The sequence below is a fragment of the Camarhynchus parvulus genome, unplaced genomic scaffold, assembly GCF_901933205.1.
Source record: "Camarhynchus parvulus unplaced genomic scaffold, STF_HiC, whole genome shotgun sequence".
Classification (NCBI taxonomy): domain Eukaryota; kingdom Metazoa; phylum Chordata; class Aves; order Passeriformes; family Thraupidae; genus Camarhynchus; species Camarhynchus parvulus.
This window is the reverse complement of record NW_022148776.1, coordinates 28,781-48,505: the sequence shown is the minus strand read 5'-3', so window position 1 is coordinate 48,505 and position 19,725 is coordinate 28,781. Positions and strand designations below refer to the sequence as shown.

General features: G+C 40.9%; 1 protein-coding gene across 1 annotated transcript in view; it reads right to left on the bottom strand.

Moving 5' to 3' along the window:
* Nucleotides 1–19,725, bottom strand: part of ACIN1 (apoptotic chromatin condensation inducer 1) — a 50,169-nt gene that overhangs the window by 17,253 nt on the left and 13,191 nt on the right. The window contains 4 exon segments of the mRNA XM_030970818.1: nt 1,805–1,925; nt 4,742–4,781; nt 10,774–10,831; nt 17,906–18,108. Of these exon segments, the coding sequence (XP_030826678.1) occupies nt 1,805–1,925; nt 4,742–4,781; nt 10,774–10,831; nt 17,906–18,108 (422 nt within the window).

Below are 19,725 nucleotides of genomic sequence, written 5' to 3'. Positions count from 1 at the left end.
AATTGGGGGAAAAATTGGGGAAATTGGGGAAAAAATTGGGGAAAATTGGGGAAAAAATGGGGAAAACGGGGAAAAAATGGGAAAATTGGGGAAAAGTGGAGAAAATTGGGGAAAAATTGGGGAAAATGGGGGAAAAAATGGAGAAAATTGGGGAAACAAATGGGAAAAAACGGAAGAAATGGAGAAAATTGGGGGAAAAATGGAAAAAATTGGGGAAAAAATGGGGGAAAATTGGGGGAAAACATTGGGGAAAATTGGGGAAAAAATGGGAAAATTGGGGAAAAAATGGAGAAAATTGGGGAAAAAATTGGGGAAAAAATTGGGGAAAAAATTGGGGAAAAATTGGGAAAAAATTGGGGAAAATTGGGGAAAAAATGGGGAAAACGGGGAAAAATTGAATTTATGGGGAAAGGAGGAAAAATTTGGGGGGAGAAATGGGAATTTTGGGGAAAATTGTGGAAAATTTATTAAAAAATCAGTGAAAAAATTGAAATTTTTGGGTAACAGTAAAAAAATTTGAAGTAGTAGAAGAAGTGAAATAACATGCATTCATATGAAATAATATTACAAAATATCCAAAAAATGGAATTTTTTGGTTAAAATTGAGGAAAAAAAGTGAATTTTTGCAGAAAAAAAGTGAATTTTGGCCGTAAAAGTCAAGAAAATAATCGGAAAAAAATGGGAATTTTTGCTCAACATTTAGAAATTGTATTTTAATTATATACATTATTTTAATTGTGTATATACTTTAATATATATAATTACATAGTAATAGTTATTTATATAATTAATTATAATTAATTGTAAATGGGAATTTTTTGGAAAACAAAAAGAGGATTTAAAAGCTAAAAAGGAGGAAAAAATTGGAATTTTGGCCTAAAAACTCTGAGTGAAAATCACAAATTTTGGAAAAAAAAACAGTTTTGGGTTTAAAATAAGGAAAATAATGGGATTTTTTTGGTTTAAAAAGAGAAAAAAGTGCGAATTTTCGTAGAAAAAAAAGCGCAAATTTTTGCCTGAAAACTCAGTAAAAAATCAGAAAAAAATCAGAAAAAAATCTAAAATTTTGGAATAAGAAATTTGAATTTTCAGGGCTAAAAGTAAGAATAAAATAAGGAAGTTTTTGGTCAGAAACAAGAAAAAAATTGGACTTTTGTGAGAAAAAAAAGCGAATTTTGGTCTTAAAATTCTGTAAAAAGTCAGAAAAAAAATGGGAAATTTTGGAATGAAAAATTTGAATTTTTGGGGCTAAAATGAGAAAAATAATGGAATTTTTTTTTGGTTAAGAATAAGAAAAAAATTCAATTTTTGTGGGGAAAAAAAAATTCTGGTCTGAAAATTTAGTAAAAAAATCAGAAAAAAATTGGAAATTCTGGAAAAAAAATTTGAATTTTTGAGACTAAAAATAAGAATAAAATAAGGGACTTTTTTGGGTAAAAATAAGAAAAAAATTGGATTTTTGTGAGAAAAAACGCAAATTTTGGCGTTAAAATTCAGTAAAAAGTCAGAAAAAAATCAGAAAAAATCAGAAAAAAATCAGAAAAAAATAAAAAAAAAAAATCAGAAAAAATCAGAGAAAAATTTAAAAAAATCAGAAAAAAATCAGAAAAAACAAAAAAAAAAATCAGAAAAAATCAGAGAAAAAATAAAAAAAAATCAGAAAAAAATCAGAAAAAATCACAAAAAATCAGAAAAAATCAGAAAAAATCAGAAAAAACCGGGAATTTTTTCTCCAAACTTAACCCCGACATTTCTGAGGTTGCAATTAATGGGGATTAATGGGAATTAATGAACTCTGGCCCACCTTGAGGGAGTCGGTGCTGATGCTGATCGAGGGTTTCTTGGGCGCCGTCGCCCCCCAGCGCCGCTTCCGGGGCCCCCCCGCGCCGGCCCCGCCCCCGTCCGCTCCAGGCTGCCCCTGGCTGCTGATTAATTATGCTAATTAGTTCATTAATACCTTTATTAGCCCTTAATTATATTATATTTACAATTATTAATCCATTTATTAGTGATCCCCGCCCCCATCCGGCTCCAGGCTGCCCCTGGCTGCTGATTAATTATGCTAATTAGTTAATTAATACCTTATTAGCCTCTAATTACATCATTAACCCCTTTAAAAATATGCTTATTAGCAATCCCCCATCCCTGTTTGGCTCCAGGCTGCCCCTGGCTGCTGATTAATAACACTAATTAATTAATTAGCCGCTTAATTACATTTTAATTCCAATTATTAATCAATTTATTAGTGATTCCCCGGCCCCATCCGGCTCCAGGCTGCCCCTGACTGCTGATTAATAACACTAATTAGTTAATTAATACCTTAACTTGCCACTAAATATACTATTAATCCAATTATTAATCCACTAATTAGTGATTTCCTGCCCTGACTGGCTCAAGGCCGCCCCTGGCTGCTGATTAATAACACTAATTAGCTCATTAATACCCTAGTTTGCCCTTAATTATACTATTAATCCAATTATTAATCCCTTAATTAGTGGACCCCTACCCCTGTCCAGCCCCAGGCTTTCCCTGGCTGCTAATTAACGATGTTAATAAGTTAATTAATACACTAATTTGACCTTAATTTAAAAAATTAATGCATTTCTTGGGCCTTAATTAATTATTTGTACTTTAATTAGCCATTAATTAACATCCACCTGCTGTAGCCCCGCCCCTGTCTGGATCCAGGCTGTTTCCGGCTGCTAATTAATATTGCTAATTAATCAATTAATCCATTAATTAAGCCTTAATATACTGATTTAATCCACAATTTCGCCAATAACTTATTAATTATTCCATTATTAGGTCATTAATTAGCGCACGCTGCGCTAGCCTCGGCCCCAAAATTTGCATAAATTAATTACCCAATCCACCCTTAATTATCTCATTTAATTATTTTTCTATTTTAATGTAGCCCCGCCCATTTTGAAACCCCGCCCACATTAACCCTGATTCATTAAAACCTAAAAGGCCACGCCCACTTCATTTAAATACACAGTTAAACCACTCCCACCCAGGCCACACCCATTCCGTGACTAATTTGCATATTTAAACCCCTCCCACTGACAGCAAAACCTTTTACAATAACATCCCACCGCTTCCCCTCATTTGCATATCAAACCCCACCCACCCTAAAACCTTCTGTAATAGACACGCGCTTCCCTTTAAGCCCCGCCCCTTATCCACCCTCATTTCCATATTTAACCCCTCCCACTTCCCCAATCCCTCATTCTTTTGAACCCACCCATTTGTCTCTAAGCCCCGCCCATTCCCCATTCAATTTACATATTAAACCCCTCCCACCCCCCAAAACCCATTGTGATTTAGTCCCCACCTATTTCCCCTTAAGCCCCGCCCCTTCCCCACCCTCATTTCCATATTAAACCCCTCCCACTCCCTTAAATCCTCAAATTAAACTCCACCCACATCTCTTTAAACCCCGCCCCTCATTTCCATATTAAACCCCTCCCACTCACTCCAACCCCTCCCATTTCGGCCATACCAATTTCCCTTTTAGCCCCGCCCCTTCCCCACCCTAATTTCAATATTAAACCCCTCCTACTCCCTTAAATCCCCCAATTAAACCACCCATGTCTCTTTAAGCCCCGCCTCTCATTTCCATATCAAACCCCACCCACTCATTCCAACCCCTCCCATTCAGGCCTTACCCATTTCCCTTTGAGCCCCACCCCTTCCCACCCTCATTTCCATATTAAACCCCTCCCACTCCCTTAAATCCTCAAATTAAACTCCACCCACATCTCTTTAAACCCCGCCCCTCATTTCCATATCAAACCCCACCCACTCACTCCAACCCCTCCCATTTCGGCCATACCAATTTCCCTTTAAGCCCCGCCCCTTCCCCCCCCTCATTTCCATATTAAACCCCTCCCACAAATCCTTTTCCATTTAAGCCCCTCCCCTCCCTTCTCATTTCCATATCAAACCCCGCCCACTCCCTTAAATCCCCCATTTAAACCCCACCCATGTCTCTTTAAACCCCACCCCTCATTTCCATATTAAACCCCACCCACTCCCACAAATCCTCTTCCATTTAAGCCCCTCCCCTCCTTTGTCATTTCCATATTAAGCCCCGCCCACTCCCTTAAATCCCCTATTTAAACCCCACCCATGTCTCTTTAAACCCCACCCCTCATTTCCATATTAAGCCCCGCCCACTCCCTTGAATCCCCAGTTATTCAGGCCATAGCAACTTCCCTTTAAGCCCCGCCCCTTCCCCACCCTCATTTCCATATTAAACCCCTCCCACTCCCTTAAACCCCTTAATTAAGCCCCACCCACATCTCTTTAAACCCCACCCCTCATTTCCATATCAAACCCCGCCCACTCACTCCAACCCCTCCTATTTAGGCCGTACCAATTTCCCCTTCAAGCCCCGCCCCTTTCCCATCCTCATTTTAATATTCAACCCCTCCCGCTCCCTTAAATCCCCAAATTAAACTCCACCCACATCTCTTTAAATCCCACCCTCATTTCCATATTAAACCCCGCCCACTCCCCTGAATCCCTATTTCCCTTTAAACCCCGCCCCTTTTCAACCTCATTTCCATATTAAACCCCGCCCACTCCTTGAATTCCCAATAAAACCCCACCCACATCTCTTTAAACCCCACCCCTCATTTCCATATCCAACCCCTCCCATTCCCTTAAACCCTTTTAATTTAAGCCCCGCCCCCTTGCCCCCCACAAGCCCCGCCCCCTCCAGGCCACGCCCACTCACACAGCACCGCAATCTTCCTCTTGAATCCCCTGGGCGTGGCCTGGGGAGAGACGGGGGGCGGGGCCAGGGAGAGGGGAGGAGTCAAAGGGGGAGGGGGCGTGGCGTCAGAAAAAAGGGGCGGAGCTTGAGGCTCCACCCCCTTCCCAAGCCCCTCCCACACTTCCATATTTGGCGCCAAGGGGGCGGAGTCCGGGTCACGCGGAGTCAGTCCATGGGAGGGAATGGGGGCTCCCAAAAGTCGCGGTTTTCGCCCCAAAAATTCCAAATTTCGGGGTCTCAAAGTTCAGGTTTTCTTCCCAAAACAGAAATTTTGGGGATCCGAGTCCGTTCTGAGGTGAAAAACGCCAATTTCGGCCCTTCCAGAGTCCGTTTTTCCGCCCCAAAAAAGCGAAATTTTGGGGGTTTTTCAGAGTCGATTTTTCACCTTAAAAACGGAAATTTTGGGGTCTCCGCTGTCGATTTTCCGCCCCAAAAATCCCGAGTTTCGGGGTCTTCGAGGTTTCGTGGCCAAAAATGAAATTTCGGCAGTTGCAAGTCCGGTTTTCACCCCAAAAATGGAAATTTTGGGGTTTTTCGAGTCGGTTTTTCACCGTACAAACGGAAATTTTGGGGGCTCCAGCTCCGTTTTCGCCCCAAAATCGAAATTTTTGGCGTCTCCCGAGTCGACTTTTCTGCCCCAAAAAATGAAATTTTGGGGGTTTTCAGGTCCGGTTCTCCTTGAAAAGCGACGATTTTGGGCTCTCTGCTTTTTGCCCCAGAAATGGAATTTTTGGAGTCTTCAAAATTCCGTTTTTCCGCCCCAAAAAAATGAAATTTTTGGGGATTTTTTTTATCCATTTCCTTCTTCAAAAATCGAAGATTTTTGGGGTTTCTGGCTGCCCCAAAGAAGTGAAATTTTTGGGCTTCCAAATTCCATTTTTTTTTACCCCAAAACTGAATTTTTTAGAGTCTCCAAAATTGATTTTTTCACCCCAAAAAATCGAATTTTTGGGGTTTTGAGCGGCAATTTTTTCACTCCAAAAAACGAAATTTTCGGGCTTTTCTGACTCCGTTTTTCGGGATCTCCAATTCCACTTTTTTCACCCCAAAACTGAAATTTTTTTGCTGCTTTTGGGTCCATTTTTCACCCCAAAAAATGAAATTTTTGGGATTTTTTGAGTCCATTTTTCTTCTAAAAACGAAGATTTTGGGGTCTTTGGATGCCAAAAAAATGAAATTTTTGGGTTTTTTCGAGTCCATTTTCACCCCAGATTTGCAGATTTTGGGGTTTCCGGTTCTGTTTTCACCCAAAAAATGAAAATTTTGGGATTTTTTGAGTCCATTTCTCTTCTAAAAACGAAGATTTTGGGGTCTCAGGCTCCATTTTTTTCTCCAGAAATGAAGATTTTGGGGTCTTTGGATGCCAAAAATTAGAAATTTTTTGGTTTTTCAGTCCATTTTTCTTCTAAAAATGAAGATTTTGGGGTCTCCAGTTCCATTTTTGGGTTTTCCGGCTCCGTTTCCACCCAAAAAATGAAATTTTGGGCTTTTTCCAGTCCATTTTTTGCCCCAATTTTTGCAGATTTTGGGTTTTTCTGAATCCGTTTTCTTCCCAAAAAATGAAATTTTTGGATTTTTCTGAGTCCGTTTTTTGCAGATTTTGGGGTTTTTTGCCCCAATTTCTGCAGATTTTGAGGTTTTTAATCCATTTTTCTTCTAAAAATGAAGATTTTCGGTGTCTCAGGCTCCATTTTTCTTCCAAAAACGGAATTTTTGGGCTTTTCGAGTCCATTTTTTGCCCCAATTTTTGCAGATTTTGGGGCATTTCTGTGTCCATTTTCCCCCATTTTTTGGGGTTTTTTTTGCCCCAATTTTTTGCACATTTTGGGGTTTTTTTGAACCAATTTCTGCCCCAATTTTTGCAGATTTTGGGGCATTTCGAGTCCATTTTCTGCAGATTTTGGGGCATTTTTGAGTCCATTTTTTGCCCCAATTTCTGCAGATTTTGGGGTCTCAGGCTCCAGTTTCACCCAAAAAATGAAAATTTTGGGCTTTTTCGAGTCCATTGCTGCAGATTTTTTTTTTTTTTGAGTCCATTTTTGCCGATTTTGGGGTCTGAAGTTCTGCCCAAAAAATGAAATTTTGGGGCTTTTTCGAGTCCATTTTTCTCCCCATTTTTTGCAGATTTTCGGGTTTTTTTGAATCCATTTCCCCCCTTTTTGCAGATTCTGGGGTTTTTTGCCCCAATTTTCGCAGATTTTGGGCTCTTAGGCTCCTTTTCTGCCCAAAAAATGAAATTTTTGGGCTTTTCCAGTCCATTTTTTGCCCAATTTTTGCAGATTTTGGGGCATTTCGAGTCCATTTTTTTGCAGATTTTGGGGTTTTTCTGAATCCATTTTTTGCCCCGTTTTTTGCAGATTTTGGGGTTTTTTGCCCCAATTTTCTGAGCCCATTTTTACCAATTTTCCCAATTTCGGGGTTTTTCGAGTCCATCTTTGCAGATTTTGGGGTCTCAGGCTCCTTTTCTGCCCAAAAATTGAATTTTTGGGGCTTTTTCGAGTCCATTTTTCCCCCCAATTTTTGCCGATTTTGGGGTTTTTTTGAGTCCATTTTTCGGGGGGTTTTGCCCCAATTTTCGCCGATTTTGGGGTCTCAGGCACCACCTTCTGCCCAAAAAATGAAAATTTTGGGCTTCTTTGAGTCCATTTTTGCAGATTTTGGGGCATTTGAGTCCATTTTTCCCAATTTTGGGTTTTTAGAGTCCAGTTTTTGCAGATTTTGGGGTTTTTGGCCCCAACTTTTGCAGATTTTGGGGTCTCAGGTTCCATTTTCACGCAAAAAATGAAAATTTTGGGCTTTCTCCAGTCCATTTTTTGCCCCAATTTTTGCAGATTCTGGGGTTTTTCTGAGTCCATTTTTTGCAGATTTTGGGGCTTTTTCTGATTCTATTTTTTCCCCATTTTTGGGGGTTTTCTTGCCCCAACTTTTGCAGATTTGGGGCTTTTTTTGAGTCCATTTTTTTGAGTTCATTTTTCTCCATTTTTTAGGCTTTTCTTGCCCTAATTTTTGCCTATTTCAGGTTTTCTCTGAGTCCATTTTTGCCCCATTTTTCACAGATTTTGCGGCATTTTTGAGTGCATTTTTCCTCCATTTTTTGGGGTTTCTTTGAATCCATTTTTGCCCCCAATTTTGCAGATTTTGGGGTTTTTCCGAGTCCGTTTTTTCCCCCATTTTTGGGGGCTTTTCTGAGTCCATCTTTGCAGATTTTGGGGTCTCAGGCTCCTTTTCTGCCCAAAAAATGAAAATTTTGGGCTTTTTCAAGTCCATTTTCCCTCCAATTTTTGGGGTTTCTCTCAGTCCATTCTTGCCCTAATTTTTGCCGATTTTGGGGTTTTTCTGAGTCCATTTCCCCCATTTTCTGGGGGTTTTTTTTTGCCCCAATTTTTGCAGATTTTGGGGTTTTTTCAAGTCCATTTTTCCCATTTTTTGGGGTTTTTCCGAGTCCATTTCTCCCCATTTTTTGGGGTTTCTTTGAATCCACTTTTTCCCCAATTTTTGCAGATTTTGGGGCTTTTCTGAGTCCATTTTTTCCCCAATTTTTGCAGATTTTGGGGTTTTTTTGAGTCCATTTTTCTCCATTTTTCGGGGTTTTTTTTGCCCTAATTTTTGCAGATTTTGGGCTTTTTCCGAGTCCATTTTTCCCCATTTTCTGGGGTTTTTTTGAGTCCATTTTCCCCAATTTTTTGGGCTTTTTCCGAGTCCATTTCCCCAATTTTCTGGGGCTTCTTTTGCCCCAAATTTTGCAGATTTTGGGCTTTTTCTGAGTCCATTTTCCCCCCATTTTTGGGCTTTTTCCGAGTCCATTTTTCCCCATTTTCCGGCGTTTTTTTCGCCCCAATTTTTGCCGATTTTGGGGTTTGGTTTTTTTTTCCGTTTTTTGCCCCAATTTTTTTGCCTTTTTGGGGAATTTCCGCCTCCTTGGGGGGGGAAAGGTCCCCGAGTTCCATTTTGGGGCCTTTTTTGGTTTTGTTTTTTTTTTATTTTTTTTTCCGGAAGGTTCCGAGTTCCTTTTTGGGGGGGTTCCGGAAGGTTCCGCTGGGTGCCCAAAAAAAGGAGACGTGTGGGGGGTCCGGGGGGTGGGGGAGGGAAGGGGGAGGGGCCCCGTTTTGGGGGGAAAATCCCAGAATTGGAGAAAAAACGAAAAATAGAAAAATTTTGGGGGGGAAATAAAAAAAAAATGGGGTGGTAAAATAAAAATTTTTTTGGGGAAAAAAATGAAATTTTTTAAGGGGGAAAATCTCAATTTTGAGAGAAAAAAATTAATTTTTTTTGGGAAAAAAACCCCAATTTTGGGGAAAAAAAACAAATTTTGGGGGGAAAAAATCCCAAATTTTGGGGGAAAATTCTGGTTTTTTGGGGGAAAAAAATGATTTTTTGGGGGGGGAAAAAATCAAAATTTTGGGGGAAAATATTTTAATTTTGGGGGAAAATGCCAAATTTGGGGGAAGAATTCATTTTGAGAGAGAAAATTCAAATTTTGCGGGAAAAAATTTAATTTTTGGGGGGAATAAATTAATTTCAGGTGGGAAAATTCAAATTTTGGGGGGAGAAAAATTTCATTTTTTGCAGGGAAATCCCAATTTTGGGGGAAAAAAAAATTTTGAGGGGGCCTGGGAATGCAAATTTGGGGAAGAAAATCCCAATTTTAGGGGAAAAAAAATCCCAATTTTGGGCTAAAAATCCCAATTTTGGGCTGTTTTCTTGAATTTTTGTTAAAAATCACAATTTTGACTGATAAACCCCCAAGTTTGGGGTTAAACCCCCCAATTTCTGGGTTAAAACTTCCAAATTTGGGTTAAAAATCCCAATTTTTGGGTCAAACTTTCAGTTTTGGGTTAAAACCGCCAATATTAGTTAAAAAAATCCAATTTGGGGTTAAAAATCGGAATTTTAGGTTAAAAAAAAATCCCAATTTCGGGTGAGAAACCCCCCAATTTTGGGTAATAAAAAATCCCAATTTTGGGTTAAAAAACTGGAGTTTTGGGTAAAAAAACCCTCAATTTCGGGTGAAAAACCCCCAGTTTTGGGTTAAAAATCGGAATTTTTAGATTAAAAAAATCCCCATTTTAGATTTTGAAAAACCCCCCAATTCTGGGTAAAAAACCCCCAATTTTGGGTAAAAAAAATCCCAATTTTGGGTTAAAAAAAGTCCCCAATTCTGGGTTAGAAATCTGAATTTTTAAGTAAAAAAATCCCCAATTTTGGGTAAAAAAACCCCCCAATTGTGGGTGAAAAAAATCCCAATTTTGGGCTAAAAAAAATCCCAATTTTGGGTTAAAAATCGGAATTTTTAGGTAAAAAAACCCCCAATTTTGCATTTAAAAAAATCCCCAATTTTGGGTAAAATACCCCGAATTTGGGTTAAAAAAATCCCAATTTTGGGTGTAAAACCCCCAATTCTGGGCTAAAAAAAAATCCCAATTTTGGGTTAAAAATCGGAATTTTTAGGTAAAAAAAATATCCCAATTTTGGGTAAAAAAATCCCAATTTCGGGTGTAAAAGAAACCCCCAATTCTGGGTAAAAAAAAAATCCCAATTTTGGGTAAAAAAATCCCAATTTCGGGTGTAAAACCCCCAATTCTGGGTAAAAAAAAAATCCCAATTTTGGGTAAAAAAATCCCAATTTTGGGTTAAAAAACCCCCCAATTTTGCAATTTAAAAAATCCCAATTTTGGGTAGAAAAAAATCCCAATTTTGGGTTAAAAATCTGAATTTTTTGCGTTAAAAACATCCCAATTTTGGGTAAAAAAACCCCAATTTTGGGTAAAAAACCCCAATTTTGGGTAAAAAAACCCCAATTTTGGGTAACCCCCCCATTTCTTGCCCCACCCCCCCAATTTGGGGCCAAACCTGGGGATTTTGGGTTCCCCCCCCCCCCCAATTGGGGCCGCCCCTCCCCCTCCCTTTGCCCCTCCCCTTCCCCCAGTGCCGGGGTTCCCCTGTAGCCCCGCCCCCCCTTTGGCCCCGCCCCCTCCCATGGTTGCCGTGGTTACCTCGGGGGGGGCGGGGCTGGGGCCGGCTCCCGGCTCCATGGGCGGCGCCGGCTCCGAGCTGAGGGGGCCAAATCGGGCAAGTTTGGGGCTTTTTGGGCCAATTTGGGGGATTTTTGGGGGGGGGGGGTTGGGAATTTGTAGGGGTTTTTTTCCCTCATAAAAACCCCGTTTCCCCTCAAAAATCCCCGTTTTCCCCACAAAAATCCCAAAGTTCCCTTAAAAATCCCCAATTTCCCATTTTCCCCTCAAAAAAATCCCAATTTCCCCATAAAAATCCCCAATTTCCCCTTAAAAATGCCCAAGTTCCCCCAAAAATCCCCATTTTTCTCTTCAACAAAAATCCCCGTTTTCCCCTCAAAAATCCCCATTTGCACCTTAAAAATCCCCAATTTCCCCACAAAAATCCTAATTTCCCCTTAAAAATCTCAAAGTTCCCTCAAAAATCCCCAAATTCCTCTTAAAAGTCCTCAACTTCCCTTAAAATTCCCTGATTTCCCCTCAACAATCCCCAATTTCCGCTTTTTCCCTCAAAAATCCCACTTTGCCCATAAAAACCCCCAATTTCCCCACAAAAATTCCCCAATTTCCCCTTAAAAATCCCAAACTCCCCTCAAAAATCCTCATTTTCCCCTTCAACAAAATCCCCATTTTTCCCTCAAAAATCCCTTTTCCCCCAAAGAATCGCACTTTTCCCTCAACAAAACCCCCACAAAAATCCCCAAATTCCCCCAAGAATGCTCCTAAAATTCCCCAATTTCCCCTTTTTCCCTCAAAAATCCACATTTTCCCCTCAAAAATCCCAAAGTTCCCTTAAAAAATCCCAATTTCGCCTCAAAAAATCCCATTTTCCTCTTAAACATCCCCAATTTCTCCCCAATTTTCCCTTTTTCCCTCCAAAAATCCCAATTTGCCCACAAAAATCCCCAATTTCCCCACAGAAATCCACAAGTCCCCTCAGAAATCCTCATTTTTCTCTTAAAAAAACCCAATTTTCCCGCAAAAATTCCCCAATTTCCCCTTTTTCCCTCAAAAATCCCCAATCTGCCCACAAAAACCCCCAATTTCCCTTTAAAAATCCCCAAGTTTCCTCAAAAATCCTCATTTTTCCCCTCAACAAAAATCCCCATTTTTCTCTTCAACAAAAATCCCCGTTTTCCCCTTAAAAATCCCCAAATTCCTCTTAAAAGTCCTCAAGTTCCCTTAAAATTCCCTGATTTCCCCTCAACAATCCCCAATTTCCGCTTTTTCCCTCAAAAATCCCACTTTGCCCATAAAAACCCCCAATTTCCCCACAAAAATTCCCCAATTTCCCCTTAAAAATCCCAAACTCCCCTCAAAAATCCTCACTTTTCCCTTCAACAAAATCCCCATTTTTCCCTCAAAAAAATCCCTTTTCCCTCAAAAAATCGCACTTTTCCCTCAACAAAACCCCCACAAAAATCCCCAATTTCCCCTTTTTCCCTCAAAAATCCCCAATTTCCCCTCAAAAATCCCAGTTTCCCCTCAAAAATCCCATTTTCCCCTCAAAAATCCCCAATTTCCCCTTAAAAATCCCAAAGTTCCCCTCAAAAATTCCCCAATTTCCCATTTTCCCCTCAAAAATCCCCAATTTCCCCTCAAAAATTCCCATTTTCCCCTGAAAAATCCCAAAGTTCCCCTCAAAAATTCCCATTTCTCCCTTCAACAAAATCCCCGTTTTCCCCACAAAAATCCCAAAGTTCCCTTAAAAATCCCCAATTTCGCCTCAAAAAATCCCATTTTCCTCTTAAACATCCCCAATTTCTCCCCAATTTTCCCTTTTTCCCTCCAAAAATCCCAATTTGCCCACAAAAATCCCCAATTTCCCCACAGAAATCCACAAGTCCCCTCAGAAATCCTCATTTTTCCCTTAAAAAAACCCAATTTTCCCTCAAAAATCCCCAATTTCCCCTTTTTCCCTCAAAAATCCCCAATCTGCCCACAAAAACCCCCAATTTCCCTTAAAAATCCCCAAGTTTCCTCAAAAATCCTCATTTTTCCCCTCAACAAAAATCCCCATTTTTCTCTTCAACAAAAATCCCCGTTTTCCCCTCAAAAATCCCCAAATTCCTCTTAAAAGTCCTCAAGTTCCCTTAAAATTCCCTGATTTCCCCTCAACAATCCCCAATTTCCGCTTTTTCCCTCAAAAATCCCACTTTGCCCATAAAAACCCCAATTTCCCCACAAAATTCCCCAATTTCCCCTTAAAAATCCCAAACTCCCCTCAAAAATCCTCACTTTTCCCTTCAACAAAATCCCCATTTTTCCCTCAAAAAAATCCCTTTTCCCTCAAAAAATCGCACTTTTCCCTCAACAAAACCCCCACAAAAATCCCCAATTTCCCCTTTTTCCCTCAAAAATCCCCAATTTCCCCTCAAAAATCCCAGTTTCCCCTCAAAAATCCCATTTTCCCCTCAAAAATCCCCAATTTCCCCTTAAAAAATCCCAAAGTTCCCCTCAAAAATTCCCCAATTTCCCATTTTCCCCTCAAAAATCCCCAATTTCCCCTCAAAAATTCCCATTTCTCCCTTCAACAAAATCCCCGTTTTCCCCACAAAAATCCCAAAGTTCCCTTAAAAATCCCCAATTTCGCCTCAAAAAATCCCATTTTCCTCTTAAACATCCCCAATTTCTCCCCAATTTTCCCTTTTTCCCTCCAAAAATCCCAATTTGCCCACAAAAATCCCCAATTTTTCCCCCACAGAAACCCACAAGTCCCCTCAAAATCCTCATTTTTCCCTTAAAAAACCCCAATTTTCCCTCAAAAATTCCCCAATTTCCCCTTTTTCCCTCAAAAATCCCCAATCTGCCCACAAAAACCCCCAATTTCCCCTTAAAAATCCCCAAGTTTCCCCAAAAATCCTCATTTTTCCCCTCAACAAAAATCCCCATTTTTCTCTTCAACAAAAATCCCCGTTTTCCCCTCAAAAATCCCCAAATTCCTCTTAAAAGTCCCCAAGTTCCCTTAAAATTCCCTGATTTCCCCTCAACAATCCCCAATTTCGCCCCTCAAAAATCCCACTTTGCCCCATAAAACCCCCAATTTCCCCACAAAAATTCCCCAATTTCCCCTTAAAAATCCCAAACTCCCCTCAAAAATCCTCACTTTTCCCTTCAACAAAATCCCCATTTTTCCCTCAAAAAAATCCCTTTTCCCTCAAAAAATCGCACTTTTCCCTCAACAAAACCCCCACAAAAATCCCCAATTTCCCCTCAAAAATCCCCAATTTCCCCTCAAAAATCCCCGTTTCCCCCAAAATCCCATTTTCCCCTCAAAAATCCCCAATTTTCCCATAAAAATCCCAAAGTTCCCCTCAAAATTCCCCAATTTCCCATTTTCCCCTCAAAAATCCCCAATTTCCCCTCAAAAATTCCCATTTTCCCCTGAAAAATCCCAAAGTTCCCCTCAAAAATTCCCATTTCTCCCTTCAACAAAATCCCCGTTTTCCCCACAAAAATCCCAAAGTTCCCTTAAAAATCCCCAATTTCGCCTCAAAAAATCCCATTTTCCTCTTAAACATCCCCAATTTCTCCCCAAATTTTCCCTTTTTCCCTCCAAAAATCCCAATTTGCCCATAAAAATCCCCCATTTCCCCACAGAAATCCACAAGTCCCCTCAGAAATCCTCATTTTCCCTTAAAAAAACCCAATTTTCCCTCAAAAATCCCCAATTTCCCCTTTTTCCCTCAAAAATCCCCAATCTGCCCACAAAAACCCCCAATTTCCCCTCAAAAATCCCCAAATTCCCCACAAAAATCCCCAATTTCCTTCAAAAATCCCCATTTTTCCCTCCTCCAAAAATCCCCGTTTTTCCCTCAAAAACGTTTTTTCTCACAAAAATCCCTTTTTCCCCCAAAAATCACAATTTTCCCTCAAAAAAAATCCCCGTTTTCCCCTCACAAAACCCACATTTTACCACAAAAACCCCCAAATTTCCCCCAAGAATCCTCTTAAAATTCCCCAATTTCCCCCTTTTCCCTCAAAAATCCCAATTTGCCCACAAAAATCCCCAATTTCCCCTCAAAAATCCCATTTTCCCCTCAAAAATCCCCAATTTCCCCTCAAAAATCCCATTTTCCCCTCAAAAATCCCCAATTTCCCCTCATAAATCCCCATTTTTCCCTCCTCCAAAAATCCCTGTTTTTCCCTCAAAAATGTTTTTTCTCACAAAAATCCCTTTTTCCCTCAAAAAAATCCCTGTTTTCCCATCACAAAGTTGCCATTTCCCCCCAAAAATCCCAAATTTCCCCCAAGAATCCTCTTAAAATTCCCCAATTTCCCCCTTTTCCCTCAAAAATCCCATTTTCCCCTCAAAAATCCCCAATTTCCCCACAAAAATCCCCAATTTCCCCTCATAAATCCCCATTTTTCCCTCCTCCAAAAATCCCCGTTTTTCCCTCAAAAATGTTTTTCCCACACAAAAATCCCTTTTTTCCCCAAAAATCACAATTTTCCCTCAAAAAAACCCGTTTTCCCCTCACAAAACCCACATTTTACCACAAAAACCCCCAAATTTCCCCCAAGAATCCTCTTAAAACTCCCCAATTTCCCCCTTTTCCCTCAAAAATCCCAATTTGCCCACAAAAATCCCCACTTTCCCCTTAAAAAACTCCCAATTTCCCCCAAAAATTCCCATTTTCCCCTCAAAAATCCCTTTCCTGCCATAAAAAAACCCAAATTCCCCTCAGAAAAAACCCATTTTTCCCTCACAAAATTTCTTTTTTCCCCTCAAAAATCCCCATTTATCCCACCAAAAAAATATTCTCTACTAAAATCCCAATTTTTCCCTCAAAAATTAATTTTTTCCCAACTAAAATCGCTGAATTTCCCTCAAAAATCCCCATTTTCACCTCACAAAATTCCCCATTTTCCCCCAAATCCCCTTCCCCCTCATGTTTTTTCCCATTTTTCCCCCAAAAATCTCAACATTTCCCTCATAAATCCGTTTTAAAAGTCACCAATTTCCCCTTTTCCCTCAAAAATCACAACTTTTCCCTCACAAAATTCCTTTTTCCCCACAAAAATCTGCTGTTTCCCTAAAAAACCCCAAATTTCACCACAAAAATCCCATTTTTCCCACAAAAAAACGATTTCTCCACCAAAATTCCCATTTTTTCCCCCAAAAAACCCCTTAAAATACCCAAATTACCCCAATTTTCCCCACAAAAATCACTTTTTTCCCCAATAACTACTTTTTCCCCTCAAAAATTCCCATTTATCCCACAAAAAACCCCCAATTTATCCACATAAACCCCCAATTTCCCTCAAAACACCCTATTTTCTAACAAAAAACCCCATTTTGCCACAAAAATCACTTTTTTCCCCCCAAAAATCCCTAAATTTCCCTCACAAATCCCAATTTGCCCCTCAAAAATCCCCGTTTTCCCCCCAAAATTCCCTTATTTCCCTCAAAAATACCTTTAAAAATTCCCTAAATTCCCCTTTGTCCATGCTAAAAAACCCAATTTCCAAAAAAATCCTATTTTCCCCCAAAAATCCTCATTTTCTCCTCAAAAATTCCCCTTTTTCCTTCACAAAAATCTCATTTTTCCCTCACAAAAATAACCAGTTTTCCCCTTAAAAATCCCCATTTTTTCCTCACATAAATCCCCGCTTTTCCCTCAAAAATCCCCTCAAAATCCCCTAAATTCTCCTTTTTGCCTCAAAAATCTCTTTTTTTCCCTTAAGAAATCCCATTTTTCCAAAAAAACCAATTTCCCCGGAAAAAACCCCAATTTTCCCTCAAAAATCCCAATTTCCCCCCAAAATCTCCATTTTCCCTCACAAAAATCCCTTTTCTCCTTCAACCCCCCATTTTTCCCCTCACAATATTCAATTTTCCCCTCACAAAATTCATTTTTCCCTTCACAAATCTTTAAATTCCCCCAAAACTCCATATTTTTCCCTCACAATTCCCATTTTTCCCCAAAAAATCCACATTTTTCCCTCACAAACCCCCGGATTTTCCCTCCAATCCACCCAAACCCTCCAAAAATCCCCCCAAACCCCCATTTTCTCCCTCAAAAACCGCATTTTTCCCTCAAAAACGTGCATTTTTCCCTCAAAACCCCCTGTTTTGCCTCAAAAATCAGCATTTTTCACCTCAAAAATCTTAATTTTCCCCTCACAAAAATCCCATTTTTCCCCCCAAACCCCTCTCCCCTCACGCCCCCCTCCCATCCCCCTGCCCATTTCCCGCCTTTTTTTCTCCATTTTTCCCTCAAAAATCTCCAAATTCCCCACAAAATCTCTCAAATTCTCCTCAAAACCCCTTTTTATCCCAAAAATTCCCTTATTTTCCTTCAAAAATCTCCTTTTTCCCCCACAAAAATCTCAATTTTCCCCTCACAAAAATCCCTTTTCTCCTTCAAACCCCCCCATTTTTCCCTCACAAAATTCAATTTTCCCCTCACAAAATTCAATTTTCCCCTCACAAATCCTTAAATTCCCCCAAACTCCCCATTTTTCCCTCACAATTCCCCTTTTTCCCCAAAAAATCCACATTTTTCATTCATAAAATCCCCTTTTTTCCCTCACAAACCCCTGGATTTTCCCTCCAATCCCACCCAAACCCTACTAAAACCCCCATTTTCCCCACAAAAAAACCCCTTTTTCCCCTCAAAAATCCCAATTTTTTCCTACCAAAACCCCCTTTTCCCCACATAAATCATCACTTTTCCCACAAAAATCCTCACGTTTCCCTCAAAAATCCACATTTTTCCCTCACAAATCCCCGGATTTTCCCTCCAATCCCATCCAAACCCTCCAAAAATCGCCCCAAACTCCCATTTTCTCCCTCAAGAACGGCATTTTTCCCTCAAAACCCGCATTTTTCCCTCAAAAACCCCCACTTTTCACTCAAAAATCCCCTTTTTTCCCTCAAAAATGATTATTTTTCCCTCAAAAATCCCCATTTCCCCTCACAAAAATCCCATTTTTCCCCCAACCCCCCTCTCCCCTCACGCCCCCCTCCCATCCCCCTGCCCATTTCCCGCCTTCCCGCCGCCCCTCTCCCCTCCCGCTCCCCGTTTCCCCCCCCGCTCCCCCGTCACTTTTCGCCATTTTCTCCCTTTTTTCCCGTTTTTTCCCTTTTTTCCCCCATTTGCCGCCTCACCCCGCGCCCCCTCCCCCCGCCGCTATTGTGCGGGGCGGCCGCAGCCGGGCGGGGCCGCCATCTTGCCGCGATCCCAACATGCCCCGCGTCGCAAGCAGGCGGGGCCGCCAGGCGTGGCCAATAAGCGACGCCGCGGGGGGCGTGGCGGTGAAAAACCCGCCAATCAGCGCGCGGGAAGGGCGTGGCCAGGCAACAGCAGAGCGCTGTATAAGGAGTTAAAAAGGGGCGGGGCTATTCCCTTAGATAGAGCGGTAGGGCGGGGTTTATGCTAATGAGGGGCTTTGAGGGGGCGTGGTTAGGCGTGCCTGGGCATGCCATATATGGGCAGGCCACGCCCCCCGCGGCCCCCAGCCTCAATTAGGGACCCAAAAACCCCAAAATTCCCCAAAATTTCCCCCAAAATCCGCCCCAAACTCAATCGGGGACCCCCACAAATGACTCCAGACCCATTTAGAGACCCCAGGAGCCCCAAAATCCCTCAAATTTACCCCAAAATCCCCCCCCGAGACCCAAATTAGGGACTTTAAAAATCCCCAAAATTCCCCAAAAATTCCACCAGGACCCCCCCGAGAGCCTCAAGAGCCCAAAATTCCCTCAAATTCTGCAAAATTCTCCAAAATTCGTTAAACTCGCCCAGAAATTCTCCCAAATCCCCACAAATTTCCCCAAAAAATCCCTGAAATGCCCCAAAATTCCCCCAATCCTCCCAAAATCCCTCAAAATTCCCCTAATTTCCCCCACATTTCCTCGATTTTTCCCCAAATACCCCAAATTTCCCCCCAAAATCCTTCGAATTTTCCTAAACACTCCCTAATTTTCCCCAAATTCCCCAATTTTCCTGAAATCCCCCCAAAAAATCCTCCAATTTCCCCAAAACTCCCCCAAAAATTCCTCAATTTCCCCCCAAATTTCCTCAATTTCCCCCAAAAAATCCCCCAATTTCCTAAAAACTCCACAAAAATCCCTGAAGTTTCCCAAAATCTCCCAAATTCCTCCCAAAATTCCTCAATTTTCTCCAAAATGCCCCAAAATTCCCCCCAAATTCCACAAATCATTTCTCCTCAAATATTCCTCAAAATTCCCCAAAATCCCCAAAAATTCCTCCGTTTGCCAAAAATCCCCCAAATTCCCCCAAATTTTCCCAAAATCCCCCAAATTTCCCCCAAAATTCCTCAAATTTTCCCAAAAATTCCCCCAAATTTTCCCCCTCACCCAAATTTCCCCCCCAAATTCCCCTCTTTCCCACCCCCCCCCCAAAATTCCTCAGTTTTCCTGAAAACCCCCAAAATTCCCTCAAAAATCCCCTCAAACTAAATTCCCCCAAAATTTCCCCAAACCAATTTTCCCAAAAATTCCCCAACTTTCCCCCAAAATTCCCCACTTTCAACTCCCCAATTCCCCCAAATTTTCCCCCAAATTTTCCCCAAATTTCCCTGAAATCCCCAAAATTTCCCAAATATTTCCCAAATTTCGCAAAATTCCCCCCAAAATTTCTCCTCCAAATTCCCCAAAAATTTTCCCTCAAACCCCTAAATTTCCCCAAATTGCCTTTCCCAACAATTTCCCCAAATTCCCCCAATTTTCCCTCCAAAATCCCCAAATTTTTCCCCAAAATTCCTCAAATTTCCCCAAAATCCCCCAAATTTCCCTCAAATTCCTCAAATTTCCCAAAATTCCTCAAATTTCCTCAATTTTCCCAAAACCCCCCAAATTTTCCCCCAAAATTCCTCAAATTTTCCCAAATTCCCCAAATTTTCCCCGCCCCCAAATTTTCCCCTTCCATCCCTCAAATTTCCCCCCAAATTCCTCAAGTTTCCCAA